The sequence below is a fragment of the Mastigoproctus giganteus genome, chromosome 3, assembly GCF_048544385.1.
Source record: "Mastigoproctus giganteus isolate SK-2022 chromosome 3, ASM4854438v1, whole genome shotgun sequence".
Lineage (NCBI taxonomy): Eukaryota > Metazoa > Arthropoda > Arachnida > Uropygi > Thelyphonidae > Mastigoproctus > Mastigoproctus giganteus.
Genome location: NC_143577.1, coordinates 867,651 through 886,193, shown reverse-complemented (window position 1 = coordinate 886,193; position 18,543 = coordinate 867,651). Strand labels below are relative to the sequence as shown.

General features: G+C 38.3%; 1 protein-coding gene across 3 annotated transcripts in view; it reads left to right on the top strand.

Annotated features, from left to right (window-relative positions):
- The window catches only part of LOC150087601 (ras GTPase-activating protein nGAP-like), a 604,257-nt gene that overhangs the window by 553,981 nt on the left and 31,733 nt on the right, over positions 1-18,543 (top strand). For all 3 annotated transcript variants that reach the window (XM_090369159.1, XM_090369157.1, XM_090369158.1), the window contains exon 22: positions 3,201-3,438. In XM_090369159.1, coding sequence (XP_090225285.1) covers positions 3,201-3,438 — 238 coding nt within the window. The remainder of the gene's footprint in view (positions 1-3,200; positions 3,439-18,543) is intronic.

Here is an 18,543-nt window from a genome sequence, read left to right as displayed (position 1 = left end):
CACACTATTCCAAGTGTGGTCTTGCAATTGCCTTAGTTTACATTTTTGTTATAAAAAGCTACTATAGGATTTCTTAAATTGTTTTGGTGGGTGAAGAGATTAATAATAACTGCATAATTTGAGATCAGTATTGAACTGAGTGAAAGGCAAAGAATGTTATGCTCTTGAAAACGTGTTTTTTTTTAATTTTTGCTGTTCTTTTACTTAATTACTATACTAAATTGTGCTCAGTAAATTAAATTAAACAGTTATAATTGTCCCAGTCACATTTATTATTTGATTTTTAAATTTAGCTAGGGATTTAATAAGTTACAACTTTATATTTATAGAGTTCTTGCTATTGGTAATTTTGTTGTGAGCATTGTATCTTGTAATTAGTAACTTGTAGTGTAGTATAGTGCACCATAGTAGTAATTTTGGTAAATAAGTAGCTCAGAGGTTCTACAGTTGGTTGGTATTTTTTTTGTTTTTTGCTAAAAAATTAGAAATTTAGTAGTGTTATTCAAAAGGTAATAGCTTAGCACATTAGTAACAAAATCTGATAATGCTGTGCATTGTTATATTCTTACCCCTTAGTTTATGTGGTAATTTGAAATTAAATTTAGAATAGGATCATGCCCTCAAACAAGAGCAGGAAAACAAAAAATACAAAATAGCAGGAATTCTTGGCTCAGGATAGAACGTTGATGGCAGTTCTCTTTGGAATCATAACTGCCTTCATTGTTCTAAGTGTGGCCTTTTTTGCTTGGCTATCTGTAGTGGAATATGATAAAGCCCATGGGGTAGTTGTGTTTGTGTGCTTTTTGTTATAGAGAGTGTGAGGATCGGCATCAAATCACTGTTGTGATGGGCTGATATGAGGACTTGAGGAGCAGGTTTAATGACATTATATTCCATTTACTGGAAATCCTATCCATGGTTTTGCTGATGGGAGTACATTGCATTCCATCTACCATTTTGAGAAATTTGCCCCGCACAAACAGTTTCAGCTTCTCGAATATCCACTACCAATTCTGCAAATGCTAATTTCCAGGTAATTTGCCAATGGGGAAAATAGAACTTAGTTAATTTCACTTCAACTAAAACTCGGTCCTTTCCTATATCTCGCAAAAACGATCCCTCTGATCCTATGCTTTTTTTTAATGTACTCAGATTTCTAGACAAGATCACATATCTCTACTAGGGATTACACTGATTTCTGATCAATCTCTCTCTATCTCTGCATAAGCACATTGCAAATATTGCTTCATCTTTGTATTAACCTCTAGGAATTCTCTTTTCCCTATCTGAGGTGGTGTTTTCAGAGCCCATCTCAGGCTTCTAGACTCCATTCAAAAGAGGGCAATTAGGTTAATTAAGGACCTTTATTGTATAAAGTCTCTCCACACTCTATCTCATAGACATTATGTTTCTGCCGCATTATGTTTCTGCCATGCAAGTATCTATAGAAAAGATACTTGCATGGGCACTATTCTTCTGAATTGGTTTCTATAATTTCTGCTCTCTCTTCCAAACCAGTCTGAACACATGTTGCAACCAGTCAGAATCCTTTTACTGTCCAACTTCAAACTCATAGAACTATCTTTTCTTCTTCCTCATTTTAGGCGCCTCTGTAGCCAGGTGGGAAGGAGCAGCAGTGCGTTGCACATGCTTCTTGATTAGACTGGGGTACAAGCCCGTCACCACCAAATACGGAGGATGCGGAAAGGTCAGAGAATGACCACCGCATATCCCGGAGCAATATGGCCTTAGTTGCTAATGCTCCTAAAAAACCAAATAACAAACAAACATTCCTCATTTTATTCCTTCAACTTCTATTTTCTGGAACAACCTCCCTTCATACGTATTTCCTGATAATTACAATCTACAGAAATTGAAGTCTAATATCAACAGGCTTCTTCTTTCATCTTATCAACTTCAACCCAAGCACTTTACTAAGTACTATAGGTTCTAATACTTTTACTGTTTGTGGTTTTCATAAAAAAAAATTTCACCTATTCTGTTGATGCTATACAATTTAAACAGTTATTAGCAACTTAAGCAGAACTGTGCATAATGGTATTTTCCCTGATTTGAACATAACCTCAAGCCTTAGCACCTAGTACTCTGTACTCCATCTTCAGCGATAGCAGTAAGTCTCTCCATGATTGAAATTGAACACAGGTAAAGCATATAAATTTTGATTAGACTTTAATTGTATAATTTTTGTCAATTTCTCAAAAAAATTCTCTTAGGGGTGTCTAATTCATGAGACCTGCTTGGTAAAATGCTACATACAATTTCTAAAACTAGCATAATTAGTGAATGTAACACCTAAATCAATCACTTTATGTACCCAAGGAATTCTTTTTTTTTGATAATGATATTCCTCTGTGCTTGATTAAATGTACCATTTCTGAGCACATAAAAAAAAAAAAAAAATGTTCACTAACCATAGAAAATAGTTTCCTTTTTTGATCATATATTAAGGATTCCTTATGTGCTGTGATATAACGACTAAATCATAAGTATAGCATAGCTTAATTTTCAGCACTCACTTCGTAATAATCCACTTGGTTTGATGAAACTTATAACAGATACACAGTAATTATAAAAAGTGGCTATTCGTAATTTAGTGTAATTAAGAATTAAAAAATTACTAAATTATGAGCTTTAAAATGGATTTTGCTAAGAAAGGAAAGTGCACATTCCATTCTATGGTTGTCTTATTAAATTTATATATTACATTAAGAAAGAATTAAAACGGGATAGAAGCTAATAGTTGTGCACGAGCGACTTTCGAAACCGTCCTCAGTTAGTTTTGGGGTAGCTAAAGCTAACTGAGGACAGTTTCAAAAGTTGCTCGTGCGCGAATAGAATGGAATGTGCACTTTCCTTTCTTAGGCAAATTTTAACATGTTTTAAAGCTCATAATTTAGTAATTTTTTAATTCTTAATTACACTAAGCTACGAATAGCCACTTTTTATGATTACTATGTACCTGTTATAAGTTTCATCAAACCATGCAGATTATTATGAGGTGAGTGCTGAAAACTAAGCTACGCTATACTTATGATTTAGTTTCCTTTTTTTTTTAAATATAATACAGTAAATTACTTGATATTCAGATGCGTGTTGCAGAACAGAAATGTGTTTCTGATTATTTATTTTTTTCTTGAAAGATGAAAAAGCTTCCAGTATGAAAAATTTGTACTTTATAGGATCTTCTGAGAGTCAATCAACATTACTTTCAAGCCAGGCTGTATCTGATACACATTCATCTGATCAGTATTTGCTCGAATCAGCAAGGATATCTCAAACTAGTAAAAAGTCATCTCCAATACGTAACTCTAGTTACTGCACTGCCACTAAATTATGGGGAACTCAGGACTTTTTAGATTGGACATCTGCAAGGAACCACATACAGAGGTCTTCCACTGATTCGGTTATTAACAGACAGTAAGAGTAAATATATTGCTAGTACTTGAAATGAGAAATATTTATTGAACTTAACTGTACAAAAGTTTGAAGTTGCATACCTACATTTACTACAATGTGCTAAAGCCAATGATCTAATATTACTATTAGTAGAAGCAAATGATGTAAGGAAGCACACTTTTCCTGCATTAACAAAAAATAAAAAACATAAATCAAATAATAATTATAATAAAAATAAAGCACAGTGTTCATACTGTTCCCATTCGCACACAGTATGAACAATAATTCAATATTGAATTCCACTTTTAACCTAGCCAGGCTTATTGCCTCTGCCACTGGTAGGTATCGTATTTGTTTGCTTATAAGACACTGCAGCATGGAAGATGCACCCTAATTGCGGAATGGTAAATTTAAGGAAAAAAACTTTTGAAAAAAATTTATTCTTAATATAATGGAAATTTAAAATTCAATAAAAAAAATCCAAATGCCAAAAATAAAAGGTATAGGATTATTACTCATATTATTTTAGTATTATTCAACTTGGTCCTTGAGGTTGTCACAGACATTCTCTCCGATATGCCAGACAAGCTGTACTTGCTACCTGGGAGTCTAAAACGCTGATGGAACTGATATCTGGTTGACACTCAAGTCAAGTGGACCAAATTTCGGCATAGTCCGGACAGTCTGTGACAGCCAAATCCTCTGCTTGCACCTTCACAATGGTGGGACTGTTAGTAATCCTGAGTATAACCCCCATGCACAAGCACACACACTGTGGGTGACCACCCAAGTTGAACCAATGTAAGCAGGGGTCGAGGTGTGGCACCCACACCACATGGAGGAATGCCACCCCTTTGTTACCAGGCAATACTAAGTGGTAGATGACTCTCATCAACTGGTACAATACCACCACTTTGCTTATTGGAGGCTCAAAATGGTGGAACCCATGTTTACTCTCCAGAGCTAAGTTTCGGTCAACCCTTCCCCATCTCTTCCATCATGCAGTATGACTGATGACTTTTGAGGTTAGGATGGACATCATGGTGAGATACAATCTTCCAAACCTTTTGGTAACTCTTCAGAAGGCTTCTGGATCAGCTAGTGTATAATCTTGCTGCCTCTATTCTGCCAGATAGTGATTGGAGGGAGTACAAATAGTGTATGCATGGGGGGGGGGAATTGTTGAGGCCACATTTTGTCAAGGAATTGGATATATTCTTACCATGTGTATGCCATATCCAAATATTTCATTACTTCATACAGCATGTCTCCCCCCCCGCCCCACACAACTTTTTCTTACTTTTGAATACACCATGAATTGTCAAACTAATAGAGTAACCTTCTCTGGGAAAAGATCTAAACCTCCCAAACACTTCCTAGTTCATTTCATAAATATTCGTGGTCTCAATTCTAATCTCAACGATGTCCATTTTCACTTGCAGTCTGCCAAACCCCAGTTATTTGTTGATTGAATTACTCCTCATCTCAGTTGCCCAAATTATTCGCTGTATGATTCTTTTCACCTCAAAGGTGGTACTTATGCATATGTCCATTCCAATATTCATTGTCAGAGACTTGGTAATTTGACATCTCCTCATTTTGATCTCCTCTGGCTTAAAATCTCTCTCTACCTTATTCTGTCAAATTCATCTGTTGTCTCTACCATTCTCCCAATTCCACTAATCACTTGGAGCTCTCTTCGACTTCATCTCTTTGCAACTTGATTTTCTCCAGTCCAACTTTCCTAACAGTGAGGTAATTTTCCTTGGTGATTTTAATGTTCACAACTCCAGCTGACTTCCGTTTTCTAGTCACACCGACCCAGCTGGTCGAGGTGCTTTGGTTTTTGCAATTGCCAACATGCTTGATGTTTTTCTCACAAACAACCCTTCTAAGTACACGGTTGAAGTGAGTGGTCTTTTAGGCACCTCAGATCACAACTTGGTGATTGTCTCTTCTTCAATGGAACCTTTATCTCATGGCTATTCCCAACCTCGTGTTGTTTGGCATTACAAGAATGCAAAATGGGATGACCTGTGAGATTTCTTTTCTTCTTTTCCTTGGTCGAACTACTGTTTCAAAACTTCTGATGTCAAAGTTTGACCAGATCGTGTCAGCAAAATTATTCTTGTAGGAATGGAATCCTTATTCCACACACCCCTTTAAAATCTCTTAACCTTGGTTTTCCAATAAATGTGCTAACGCTGTTCAAGAGAAGAACGTTGCATATCATAATTGGTTTGTTTCCAATTCTTTAATTTCATTTTCTGCCTACACCAAAGTTCGCAACAATTGTAAAGCAGTTATTAATCAGTCCAAACTAGCATTTGAACAGGCTAAGACTAGGAAACTTCCTTCTTGCCGTAATATTAGCCAAGCATTCTGGTCTCTTGCCAAAGCTAATGGCTGCAACTTTTGCCCATCTCTGCTCCCACCTCTGTCAAAAACAGATGGTTCTGTAGTCACTTTGGCTAAGGATAAAACTAACCTGTTAGCATCCCATTTTTCTTCTAACTCATGTAGTAATGATCTTGTAAAACATCTCCCACCATTCCCAACACACTCCATTCAATGCCTCCTGTTGTCTTCCATCTAAAGGATGTCAGAAGGATTTTGACGAATCTTGATGCTAAGAAAGCTCCAGGTCTGATGGTATTTCTCCACTTGTTGTCAAAACCTGTGCTCCTGAACTTACTCCTGTTCTTTGCCGCTTTTTTAACTTTCTTATTCCAAAGGTGTTTTTCCTTCCGCTTGTAAATTTGCTCATGTCCAGCCAGTTCCTAAAAAGGGTGACAAATCCCTCCCTTCCAGTTATCGTCCCATTGCAATTACTTCTACTCTTTCTAAAGAAATGGAGAAATCAATTAACCGCCGACTCTTAAACTACCTAGAAACCTTCCCTCTGATCAACAATCGCTAGTATGAATTCCATCAGTGTCGATCCACTGGTGATATTTTGGCTTATTTTACCCATTTATGGACAAATTTAATGGAAAAGTTCAGTGAAACACAAGCAATTGCTCTTGACATCTCAAAGGCTTTCGATCATGTTTGGCATAGAGGTCTCCTAAACAAGCTTCCATCTTATGGTTTGGCAACTGCTTTTTGTAATTGGTTATCCAATTTTCTCTCTGATCACTCACTGAGTGTGATGGTAGATAGCTCTCTGTCTTCTAACTTCTCCACTAATGCTAGTGCCCCCCAAGGTTCAGTTCTTTCCCTCACTCTTTTCCTCTTGTATATTAATGACTTTCTCTTCCATTGAATACTGTCCTTTTACTGATGATAGCACATTGCATTCCACTTTCCATTTTGAGAAACCTTGCCCTACTCAAGGAGATTCAACTTCTCAAATATCCACCACCAATTCCTTAAATGCCAATCTCCAGGTAACTCTCCAATGGAACAAAGACAACTTAATTGATTTCAATCCTTCTAAAACTCAGTCTTTTCTTATATCTCGCAAAAAGGATTCTTCTGCTCCTATGCTTATCTTTGGTGACAATCTGATTTCTAGGCAAAATGATATACAACCTGGTCCTTGAGGTTGTCACAGACATTCTCTCAAATATGCCAGACAAGCTGCACTTGCTACCTGGGAGTCTAAATCACTGATGGAACTGATATTTGGGTGACACTCAAGTCAAGTGGATCCAATTTCGGAGAAGTCCGGACGGTCTGTGACAGCCATATCCTCTTCTTGCACCTTCACGATGGTGGGACTGTTAGTAATCCTGGGTGACCACCCAGGTGTGAACCAACGTAAGCAGAGGTCGAGGTGTGGCGGCCACACCACATGGAGGAATGCCGCCCCTCTATGTTACTAGGTAGTAGATGACTCTCATCAACTTGTCCAATACCACCACTTTGCTTATTGGAGGCTTGAAGTGGTGGAACCCATGTTTAGTCTGTAGAGCTAAGTTCTGATCAACCCTTCCCTTTCTCTTCCATCATGCAGTATGATTGATGACTTTTCAGGTTATGATGAACATCGTGGCGAGATCAAATATTCCTTACACTTCGAGGGTACAGCTCTAAAACAGTGTTTGCAGGCCTACCACTAGTTAGTACACCGGACCGAACCTATTGGTAACTCTCTAGGAAGCTTCTGGATCAGCTAGTGTATAATCTTGCTACCTCTACTCTGCCAGATAATGACTGGAGGGAGTCCGAGTAGTGTGTATGCGGGGAGCATTGTCGAGGCCATGTTATGTCAAGGATCTGGGTATATTCTTACTATGTGTACGTCATATCCAAAAATTTCATTACTTCATACAGCATGTCCCACCCACTTTTTCGTACTATTGAATACACCATGAATTTTCAAATTAATAGAGCAAGCTTATCTCCAAAAAGATCTAAACCTCCCAAGCACTTCATGATTCATTTAAGAAATATACGTGGTCTCAATTCTAATCTTAATGATATCCATTCCCACTTGCAGTCTGCCAAACCCAATGTACTTTTTCTGACAGATTCTCAGTTATTGGTTGATTCAACTGCTGATTATCTCAGATGCCCAAATTATTCGCTGTATGATTCCTTTCGCCTCAAAGGTGGTACTTGTGCATATGTCCCTTCTGATATTCCCTGTCAGAGACTTGGTAATTTGGAATCTACTCTCTTTGATCTTCTCTGGCTTAAAATCTCTCTCTCTACCTCATTGTGTAAAATTCATCTGTTGTCTCTACCGTTCTCCCAACTCCACTAATTACTTGGAGCTTTTTGACTTCCTCTCTTTGCAACTTAACTTTCTCCAGTCCAACTTTCCTAACAGTGAGGTAATTTTCTTTGGTGATTTTAATGTTCACAACTCCGGCTGGCTTCCGTTTTCTAGTCACACTGACCAGCTGGTCGAGATGCTGAGGCTTTTGCAATTACTAATGACCTTGCACAGATTGTTCATTTACCTACAAGAATACCGGACAATCGTAATCATACAGCCAACACGCTTGATCTTTTTCTCACAAACAAACCTTCTAAGTACACTGTCGAAATGAGAGGTCCTTTAGGCACTTCAGATCACAACTTGGTGATTGTCTCTTCTCCAATGGAGCCTTTATCTCATGGCTGTTCCCAACCTCATGTTGTATGGCAATACAAGAATGCAAAATGGGATGACCTGCAAAATTTCTTTTCTTCTTTTCCTTGATCGGATTACTGTTTCAAAACTTCTGATATCAACGTTTGCTCAGATCGTGTCAGTGAAATTATTCTTGTAGGAATGGAATCCTTTATCCCACAATCCACTTTAAAATCTTGTCCTTTATCTAAACCTTGGTTTTCCAATAAATAATTAAGGCTCTTCAAGAGACGAATGCTGCATATCGTAATTGGCTTGTTTCTAATTCTTCAGTTTCATTTTCTGCCTACACAAAAGCTCGCAACAATTGTAAAGCAGTTATTAATCAGTCCAAACTAGTTTGAACAGGCTAAGAGTAGAAAACTTGCTTCTTGTCCTAATGGTAGCCGAGCATTCTGGTCCCTTGCCAAAACTATTGGCTGCAAGTTTTGCCTATCTCTGTTCCCACCTCTGTCCAAACCAGATGGTTCTGTTGTCACTTCAGCCAAGGATAAAGCTGGCCTGCTAGCATCCCATTTTTCTTCCAACTCATATATTAATGATCTTGGTAAAACACCTCCCACCATCCCCAACACGCTCCATTCAATGCCTCCTGTGGTCTTATGTCAGAAGGATTTTGACGATTCTTGATGCTAAGAAAGCTCCAGGTCCCGATGGTATTTCTAGACTTGTCTCAAAACCTGTGCTCCTGAACTTACTCCTATTCTTTGCCGCCTTTTTTCACTTTCTTGTTCCATAGGTGTTTTTCCTTCTGCTTGGAAACTTGCCCATATCCAGCCAGTTCCTAAAAAGGGTGACAAATCCTTCCCATCCAATTGTCGTCCCACTGCAATTACTTCTACTCTTTCTAATGTAATGGAGAAATCAATTAACCGACAACTCTTAAACTACCAAGTCTTCTTAAACAACCTTCCGTCTGATCAACGATCGCCAGTATGAATTCCGTCAGTGTCGATCCACTGGTGATGTCCTGGCTTATGTTACCCATTTATGGACTAATTCAATGGAAAGGTTCGGTGAAACACAAGTAATTGCTCTTGACATCTCAAAGGCTTTCGATCGTGTTCGGCATAAAGGTCTTCTAAACAAGCTTCCATCTTATGGTTTGCCAACTGTTTTTAGTAATTGGTTATTCAGTTTTCTGTCTGATCGCTCACTGAGGATAATGGTAGATGGCTCTCTGTCTTCTAACTTCTCCACTAATGCCGGTGTCCCCCCAAGGTTCAGTTCCTTCCCCTACTCTTTTCCTCTTGTATATTAATTACCTTCTTCCACTGACTGGAAATCCTATCCATAATTTTACTGATGATAGCCCATTGCACTTCCTAATTCATTTAACAAATATACGTGATCTCAGTTCTAATCTTAATGATGTCCATTTCCACTTTCAGTCTGCCAAACCTAATGTACTTTTTCTGACAGAATCTGTTATCAGTTGATTCAACTACTGCTCATCTCAGATGCCCAAATTATTCGCTGTATAATTCCTTTCACCTCAAAGATGGTACTTGTGCATATCTCCATTCTGATATTCCCTGTCAGAGACTTGGCAATTTGGAATCTCCTCTCTTTGATCTTCTCTGGTTTAAAATCTCTCTACGTCATTGTGTCAAATTCATCTTTTGTCTCTACCGTTCTCCCAACTCCACTAATCACTTGGAGCTCTTTGACTTCCTCTCTTTGCAACTTGACTTTCTCCACTCCAACTTTCCTGACAGTGAGGTGAGGTAATTTTCCTTGGTGATTTTAATGTTCACAACTCCAGCTGGCTTCCGTTTTCTAGTCACACTGACCCAGCAGGTCGAGATGCTCAGGCTTTTGCAATTACTAATGACCTAGCACAGAATGCAGAATGTTCATTTACCTACAAGAATACCGGACAATCCTAATCATTCAACCAATATGCTTGATCTTTTTCTCACAAACAACCCTTCTAAGTACATGGTCGAAGTGAGAGGTCCTTTAGGCACTTCAGATCACAACTTGGTGATTGTCTCTTCTCCAATGGAACCTTTATCTCATGGCTATTCCCAACCTCGTGTTGTTTGGCATTACAAGAATGCAAAATGGGATGACCTGCGAGACTTCTTTTCTTCTTTTCCTTGGTCGGATTAGTTTCAAAACTTCTGATGTCGTTTGCTCAGATCGTGTCAGTGAAATTATTCTTGCAGGAATGGAATCCTTTATCCCATGCTCCACTTTAAAATCTCGTCCTTTATCTAAACCTTGGTTTTCCAATAAATGTGCTAAGGCTGTTCAAAAGAAGAATGTTACATATCGTAATTGGCTTGTTTCTAATTCTTCAGTTTCATTTTCTGCCTACACCAAAGCTTGCAACAATTGTAAAGCAGTTATAAATCAGTCCAAACTAGAGTTTGAACAGGCTAAGAGTAGAAAACTTGCTTCTTGCCCTAATGGTAGTCGAGCATTCTGGTCTCTTGCCAAAGCTATTGGCCGTAACCTTTGCCCATCTCTGCTCCCACCTCTGTCCAAACCAGATGGTTCTGTTGTCACTTCAGCCAAGGATAACGCTGATCTGCCAGCATCCCATTTTTCTTCCAGCTCATGTATTAATGATCTTGGTAAGACACCTCCCACCATTCCCAACATGCTCCATTCAATGCCTCCTGTGTTCTTCCGTCAAAAGGATATCAGAAGTATTTTGATGAATCTTGATGCTATGAAAGCTCCAGGTCCTAATGGTATTTCTCCACTTGTTCTCAAAACCTGTGCTCCTGAACTTACTCCTATTCTTTGCCGCCTTTTTTCACTTTCTTATTCCATAGGTGTTTTTTGTTCTGCTTGGAAATTTGCTCATATCCAGCCAGTTCCTTAAAAGGGTGACAAATCCCTCCCATCCAATTATGATCCCATTGCAATCATTTCTATTCTTTCTAAAGTAATGGAGAAATCAGTTAACCGCAGAAATCAGTTATACTACCTAGATACCTTCCGTCTGATCAATGATCGCCAGTATGGATTCCGTCAGTCTCGATCCATTGGTGATATTCTGGCTTATGTTACCCATTTATGGACTAATTCAATGGAAAGGTTTGGTGAAACACAAGTAGTTGCTCTTGACATCTCAAAGGCTTTTGATCGTGTTTAGCATAAAGGTCTTCTAAACAAGCTTCCATCTTATGGTTTGCCAACTGTTTTTAGTAATTGGTTATCCAGTTTTCTGTCTGATTGCTCACTGAGGGTGATGGTATATGGCTCTCTGTCTTCTAACTTCTCCACTAATGCCGGTGTGACTCAAGGTTCAGTTCTTTCCCCCACTCTTTTCCCCTTGTATATTAATGACCTTCTTCCATTGACTGGAAATCCTATCCATAGTTTTGCCGATGATAGCACATTGCATTCCACTTTCCATTTTGAGAAACCTTGTCCTGCTCAATTAGCTTCAACTTCTCGAAAATCTATTTCCAATTCCTTAAATGCCGATCTTCAGGTAATTCTCCAGTGGGGCAAAGACAACTTAGTGATTTCAACCCTTCTAAAGCTCAAGTCTTGTCTTATAGCTCGCAAAAAGGATTCTTTTGCTCCTATGCTTATCTTTAATGACACTGCGATTTCTAGGCAAAATGATATATCTCTTTTGGGGATTACCCTGACTTCTAATCTCTCTTGGCACAAGCACATTACAAATATTGCTTCCTCTGCATCTAAAAAACTTGGTTTTCTCTCAGCGTTACTTTTCTTCCAAAGAGCTGCTCACTCTGTATAAATTGCAAATCCGCCCTGCCATGGAATATTGTTCCCACATCTGGGGTGGTGCCCCCAAAACCTCTCTCAGGCTTCTTGATTCCATTCAGAAGAGGGTAGTTAGGTTAATTAATGATTCATCTCTAACAGAGTCTCTCCACTCGCTGTCTCATAGACGTACTGTTTCTGCTGCTAGCCTGTTCTACAGATACTTCCATGGGCACTGTTCTTCTGAATTGGCTTCTATAATTCCCACTGTCTCTTTCAAAACAGACCGAACACATGCTGCCACCAGCCAACATCCATTTACTGTCCAACTTGAAACTCACAGAACCAACTTTTCATCTTCCTCATTTATTAATTCAACTGCTGTTTTCTGGAACAACCTTCCTTCATATGTCTTTCCTGTAAATTACAGTCTACAGAAGTTTAAGTCTAATGTGAACAAATATCTTCCCTTGTCTTCTCAACCTCGAACTGTGACCACAGTCAAAATGCTGGTTGGCAAAATCAACTCCCCTGACTTCTGGGATATATGTCAGTGGCATGTTCCACTTACTTCCTTACGAGCCGCACCTCTTCTTCAGCTACAATGGAAGAAGATCAGTGACAGATTCCTACCTGGCCAAGTACTTCCTACAATACAAGCTCTGCTAATGATCGGAGTTGATCTCCTGAAACTCGCTTCGGATCGCAATTACAGGCACTTGTTGGCCGAACTTGTTCCCTTTTGTTTGGCCCCTGATGTCGACTGTTACTGATATCTCCACTTGCTATCTCCTATGAGGCACAGAACGGCACGTCACAGGCAAATCGATGAACTGTTTCACAAGAAAATGCTATACTGAACATCAATTTGGCACCGTGAAATATTCTGACTTGTGTAAATATTCTGAAATATGTGCTTTGTACATATGAACGTGTATATACCTTGGTGTATGACTGCCTTATACTCATATCTATTGAATGGTTAATGCTACATTTTTAAGTTAATTTAATGTTATGTTATCTTTTTGTTATACTATACATATTTTTATATTACCCTATATCTTTGTCAAGCCCCTGGCCTCCTAGCTGTGGTGAGCACATTATTGTATCTTTAGTGTATAATAAAGATTTTTCTCTCTCTCTCTCTCTCTTGATTGGTGGAACAGACTTCCATCTTTTGCTGTGGAAGTTGATAGCCTAAATAAATTTAAGGCTGAGCTGAATAGGTATTTGGAACGAACGAAGCGGTGAAATGAGAGAGTTTTTTTTTTTTTTTTTATAGCTGATGCTTCATAAGCTTGCTTTCTTGCATTGTATGCCTCTACTAATACCAATGCTAATGTAAGGTTTTGCCCCTACACAGACAGAAGGCCATGATACAAAATTAAAATGAATCCAATTCAGTGAGATTCACATATGCATTCAAGATATTAATTAGCAGTGGAAGTTTGAAGTAATGTTTCCATTTTGACAGAAGATGATGTGCTTACATATTCAGGTTAAGGTAACAACTGAGAGATGAAAACATGTACAGGCAGCTCTCGCTTTACAAGTTTCACTTTTCGAGTTTTTTTTCCCCAAGTATCAACAAAATCGAAAATATGAACATTAATTGCAAAAAAATGAATGCTAAACATTCATAAATACCGCATTCCAAACCACGTGCATAGATATACAATACAGTGTACCCCACTTTATGAATTTAATCAGTTCTAGAGACGGGCACCTCCATAGCTAGGTGGGAAGGAGCAGCAGTGCGTAGCACACGCTTCTTGATTAGACCGGGGTTCGAGCCGTCACCACCAAATACGGAGGATGCGGAAAGGTCGGGGAATGACCACCGCATATTCCCGGAGCAATATGGACTTAGTTGCTAATGCTCCTAAAAACCAAATAACAACAACAACAAGTTCCAGAGACACCATCGTATTGTTAAAATATCGTAATGTGAACCCAATAACACATTGTTTTTTGGTAATTCGTTTCAAGATCTCGGAAGTTGAAATTTTCGCTGTACAACTAAGCTATCTATCTCTCTAAAATGTCATTTTTAAGATCACAAGCATGACCGTAAGGCCATATAAATGGTCGTGAGCGTGGTTTGTAAATTGTATTAGTTACCAATTCAAATTATTAAAAATTCACTGCCCTTTCATCGTTATCATATGTTCCATTATAAGAATGAATTTTAAATGCCTGTTATATTTTTCTAAAGCACATTTCTCAAGGTCACGACCATAAAACAATAAAAACAGTTTGCACTTTCTGGTTTATTGGGCTTTCCTGTTACTGCAAGCAAATATAAATGGGTAGTAAACTTGATCTTCTTGCATTTGCAAAAATACCGATAGCTGGAATTGTGTGGTTTTTAATTATTACGGTGAAATGTGTTTGCCCTTTACTGAAATCTTCAATCGTATAAAAAAACAAATAAATTTTCAGAATCTTCTCTTCATTCCTTTTATTTTAAGCTTCATAAACTTGTTACTCCATGCAAATCATGTTAGTTGCAATTGGTGTGTGCCGTTAAAAAATGCTTATGCATGCAATCGTGAAATTTATAATTAAAAGAATAGATTATTTTGGAAGCAAATGCCTCTTGAAGCATTTCTGAGGAAGATGAATTCTTGTGCAACAAACCAACGAGTGCCGAGCCAATAATGAGTGATCAACGAGTGTGCATTTAGTTGATGATGATGAAGAATACATTCTTTAACATTTGTAAGTTGTAAATAATTTCTCTATTATTATAATTTGCTTGATTTTACAGGCTACGTTTTCATTTCTTTCGATAAATCAATCATTGTTTAAACAAACTAATTAGGTAACTAATCATATTATTGAGAACATAACCGCTATTTTAACGTTATGTGTATGGGAAATAAATTCCCGCTTTACGAGCACACGCTAGGAATGAATTAACTCGTAAAGTCGAGAAATACCTGAATAACTATTTACAGATACTTATGAATAACACCACAATATCATCAGTACTTATTTACTGATTATAATGTATTTACAAATTCAGGTTGGAATTGCATAAGTTTTGTAGAGTGACAATAAAATATATTCTCTAGAACCAGTCATTTCTTTTGAGGATGCAAGGCATGCTTGTTGGAATTTTAGCAGGAGGATACCACTTTGTTATGATAAACTGGTTGTTACTTCGCTCTTGTCCAACATGGTCAGTGGTTGCTGCCTATATCTCAATGAATTGGTAAGTTTTCTTAATTGCATCTTTCATGTAGCTGTACTCTTTACAAAATTTGTAGGGATCTGTGTTGAGTGCATTGAAGAGGCCAGTTGTGTTGGATGGGAACATGTTTTTGAGACACACTAAATTGTTTCACAGTGGTCCAGAGTGGTGGAAGTCTCTTGCATACTGGTTCTCAGCTCGCTTGGCCTCTGCATCCAATAATACTTGAAACTGAGGATACATCTATCCATGATCCCTGTGATAAGTTTTGCTAGCAGGCAGAGATTTTCTGCTAAATCTGTATTTTCCATGGGGTTAGACCGAGGTTGGAATAGAGAATTAACCCAGAGATTGTAAACAGTCATCCCGTTAACCAGTTTACCCACTGCATGATCCAGTATCCTAGCCCATTGTATCTGCTGAGCTGTGCTTGTGGGGTGGAGGACCACATTATGAAGGCATACAGCAGAAAGAAGCATCTTTGGATATATTGATGCACTATGTATATCAGTATATTGGAAGACACTTTAAGTAGTTAAAGTGCCTTCCAATGGTTAATCCTTTGTGCCATATAATGCCCAGGTCTAAGTGGGAGGAACCTTTATTCACTAGAGTGCCTCCTATTTGGATGTCAATGTTGTTTTTCTTTCTTTTTTTGTCACTACCAGTGGAGTAGATTTGGTTGAGTTAAGCTTGAGGCCAAATGGGGTTAAATAATTCAGAAGCAACTGTATTTGATGATTTGCACTTTTCTGCATGTACGGAATCTGCTTAGCATCTTTTGAGATTATGAAAAGATTTGTCATCTTCATTAGAAGTGAAGTGGGAGATAGGACTAAAAAAAAGGTTCCAGTGCTGCTGCAAATAGGGTCGCTGAGAGGGCCCCTTCTCCTTGAGATACCGCTCTGTCAATTGTATATGATGCTTGGAGATTTTTATGGGTGACTGAGAGGTGCCTAGGCATAATGATCACATTAATGACCTCCAATACTTTCCTCTCTATGTTAAAGTATCTTCTGAGTATATGTAGTAAAGCAGGTAAAGCCAAGCTATCACAGGCTACTTTTATATCCAGGAAGAGGATGTCTGACTGTGCTTTACTATTGAGTGTATGCTGGGTTCTTGGCAAAGGAGTCAAGCAAGTTGATGATGGTGGATATTCCCTGAACAACCATGTGCAAGTGGGAAGGCCTGTGACTGAAGCAGTGCTGAACAAGATCAAACTATATTGCCTTTACAAAAATCTTTAAAAGGGTGCAGCCTTCTTCTGCACCCTTTTAAAGATTTTGGTTGGAAGTCCTTGGGTACCTTTGGGTTCTTTGATTTGAGCACAAGCAGTAATGATCCCAAATCTTTGGTGTGATTGCCTCTTCCGAGACGTGATTAGAGAGATACAGGAAAGAATCAAGGATTTCATCCTTGATTCTTTCCTGCATACTTTTATCAAAAATTGTGGGGAACCATTTGGTCCTACTGTGGTCTAATTTTGGCCAATAATTTCCTTAAGGCTCTCACGAGTAATCCTAATTGTTCATAAAGAGGGTCTTCTCTTTATGAACAAATTGGAACAGTGTGGTATTGGAGGGAAATTGCTGCTATGGATAAAGGGATGGTTGAGTGAGAGAAGACAGAGAGTGGTAATCAATGGACACCGCTCGTCGTGGAATAATGTTATTAGTGGAGTTCCTCAGGGTTCAGTGTTGGGTCCATTGTTGTTTTCTGTATTTATAAACGATATTGATGATGGTATATCAAGCTTAATGTCCAAGTTTGCAGACGATACGAAGGTTGGCAGGGTTGTTAAGGACACTAATGACAGTACTCTGCTGCAACAGGATATAGAAAAGTTGAGCAGAAGGGCTGAGAGGTGGCAAATGAAGTTTAACATTGACAAATGTAAAGTACTACATATGGAAAGCAGTAACCCCAGAGTAATGTATAAACTCTGTGTTACTACACTGCCAGTGGTAGAGTCTTCTGAGCAGTGCAGATGCTCTGCAAGAATAGCTCATGGTGTCTTGTCAATGATATACAGTAATACCCCGAAGTTACGCGATAGGTGGGTCCGACGAAAATCGCGTAAGTCGAATTCGCGTAAGTCGGGGTACAACTTTGCATATAAATACATATAAATTTTGCTTAATTGGGACCAAGGACCAACAAAAACACTAGTTTAGAAGAAAAATATTAATAAAATTGCAGTTCTTTATACATATTAATACAAAATATGTATTAAAAAAACAAATGACTTACGTTAAAAAGTTATTTCGATGTCGATGGCTTCATAAAATCTAACAAATTCGTCTGACGACACAGCGCGTTCTTTTTTTCACGCAGAATTTCTTCGTAGCAAGCTAATAATTTTTTTTATTCCTTGCTTTGTAGCTATAACGCGTTCTTCGTTGGAGTCTGTTTTCTAAAATTTTTAAGCCCTTTACAATTGAGCCCTTTTCAATTTTCAACCTGTCAAGTTTGCAATTGTCATGTGCTTTTCGCCGTTGCTTCATTTAGGCCTGTAGCACGTGCAATATCACATAGTCTTTCATTTCGCTCAAAGCGTTTCACAATTTCATATTTTTTCTCTATCGACAGAGGCGGACTGGCCATAAGCCTTACCGGGGAAACCCCGGTGGGCCAGTGTGATTTTGGCCATAAACCATAGTGTGAGGCCACTACAAATTTTGCCGGGTAAGAATTTTTGATCCAGTCCGCCTCTGTTTATCGATAATTGCTTTTCTTTTTCTCTCTGAATCTGCAGTGTCTTCACCAGTACGCTTCCTTTTCACACCTTTTAAGTATTTTACTCATTTTTAGGGAATAAAGCACAATTACAAAACGAGGTGGCACGCTTGATACACATAAACAAAGCTGCGCGCATGTAGCAACTGAATAAACAACACCATAAAGGCAGAGATACACTATTAACACCTCACATTTCTAGGGGTTACTACCATAAAACAATAAAAATCCAGTTGCGTTTCTGCTAGTGAAATCTGTTATAAACTGGTAGTAAACTCGATCTAATTGCATTTGCGATTATACCGATAGCTGGAATTGTGTTGGTTTTTACGTTATTATGGTGAAATGTGTTTCCCCTTCACTGATATAAAAAACATAAAAGCAGCAAAGTTGAATTTTGTTCATCTTTCGCTCT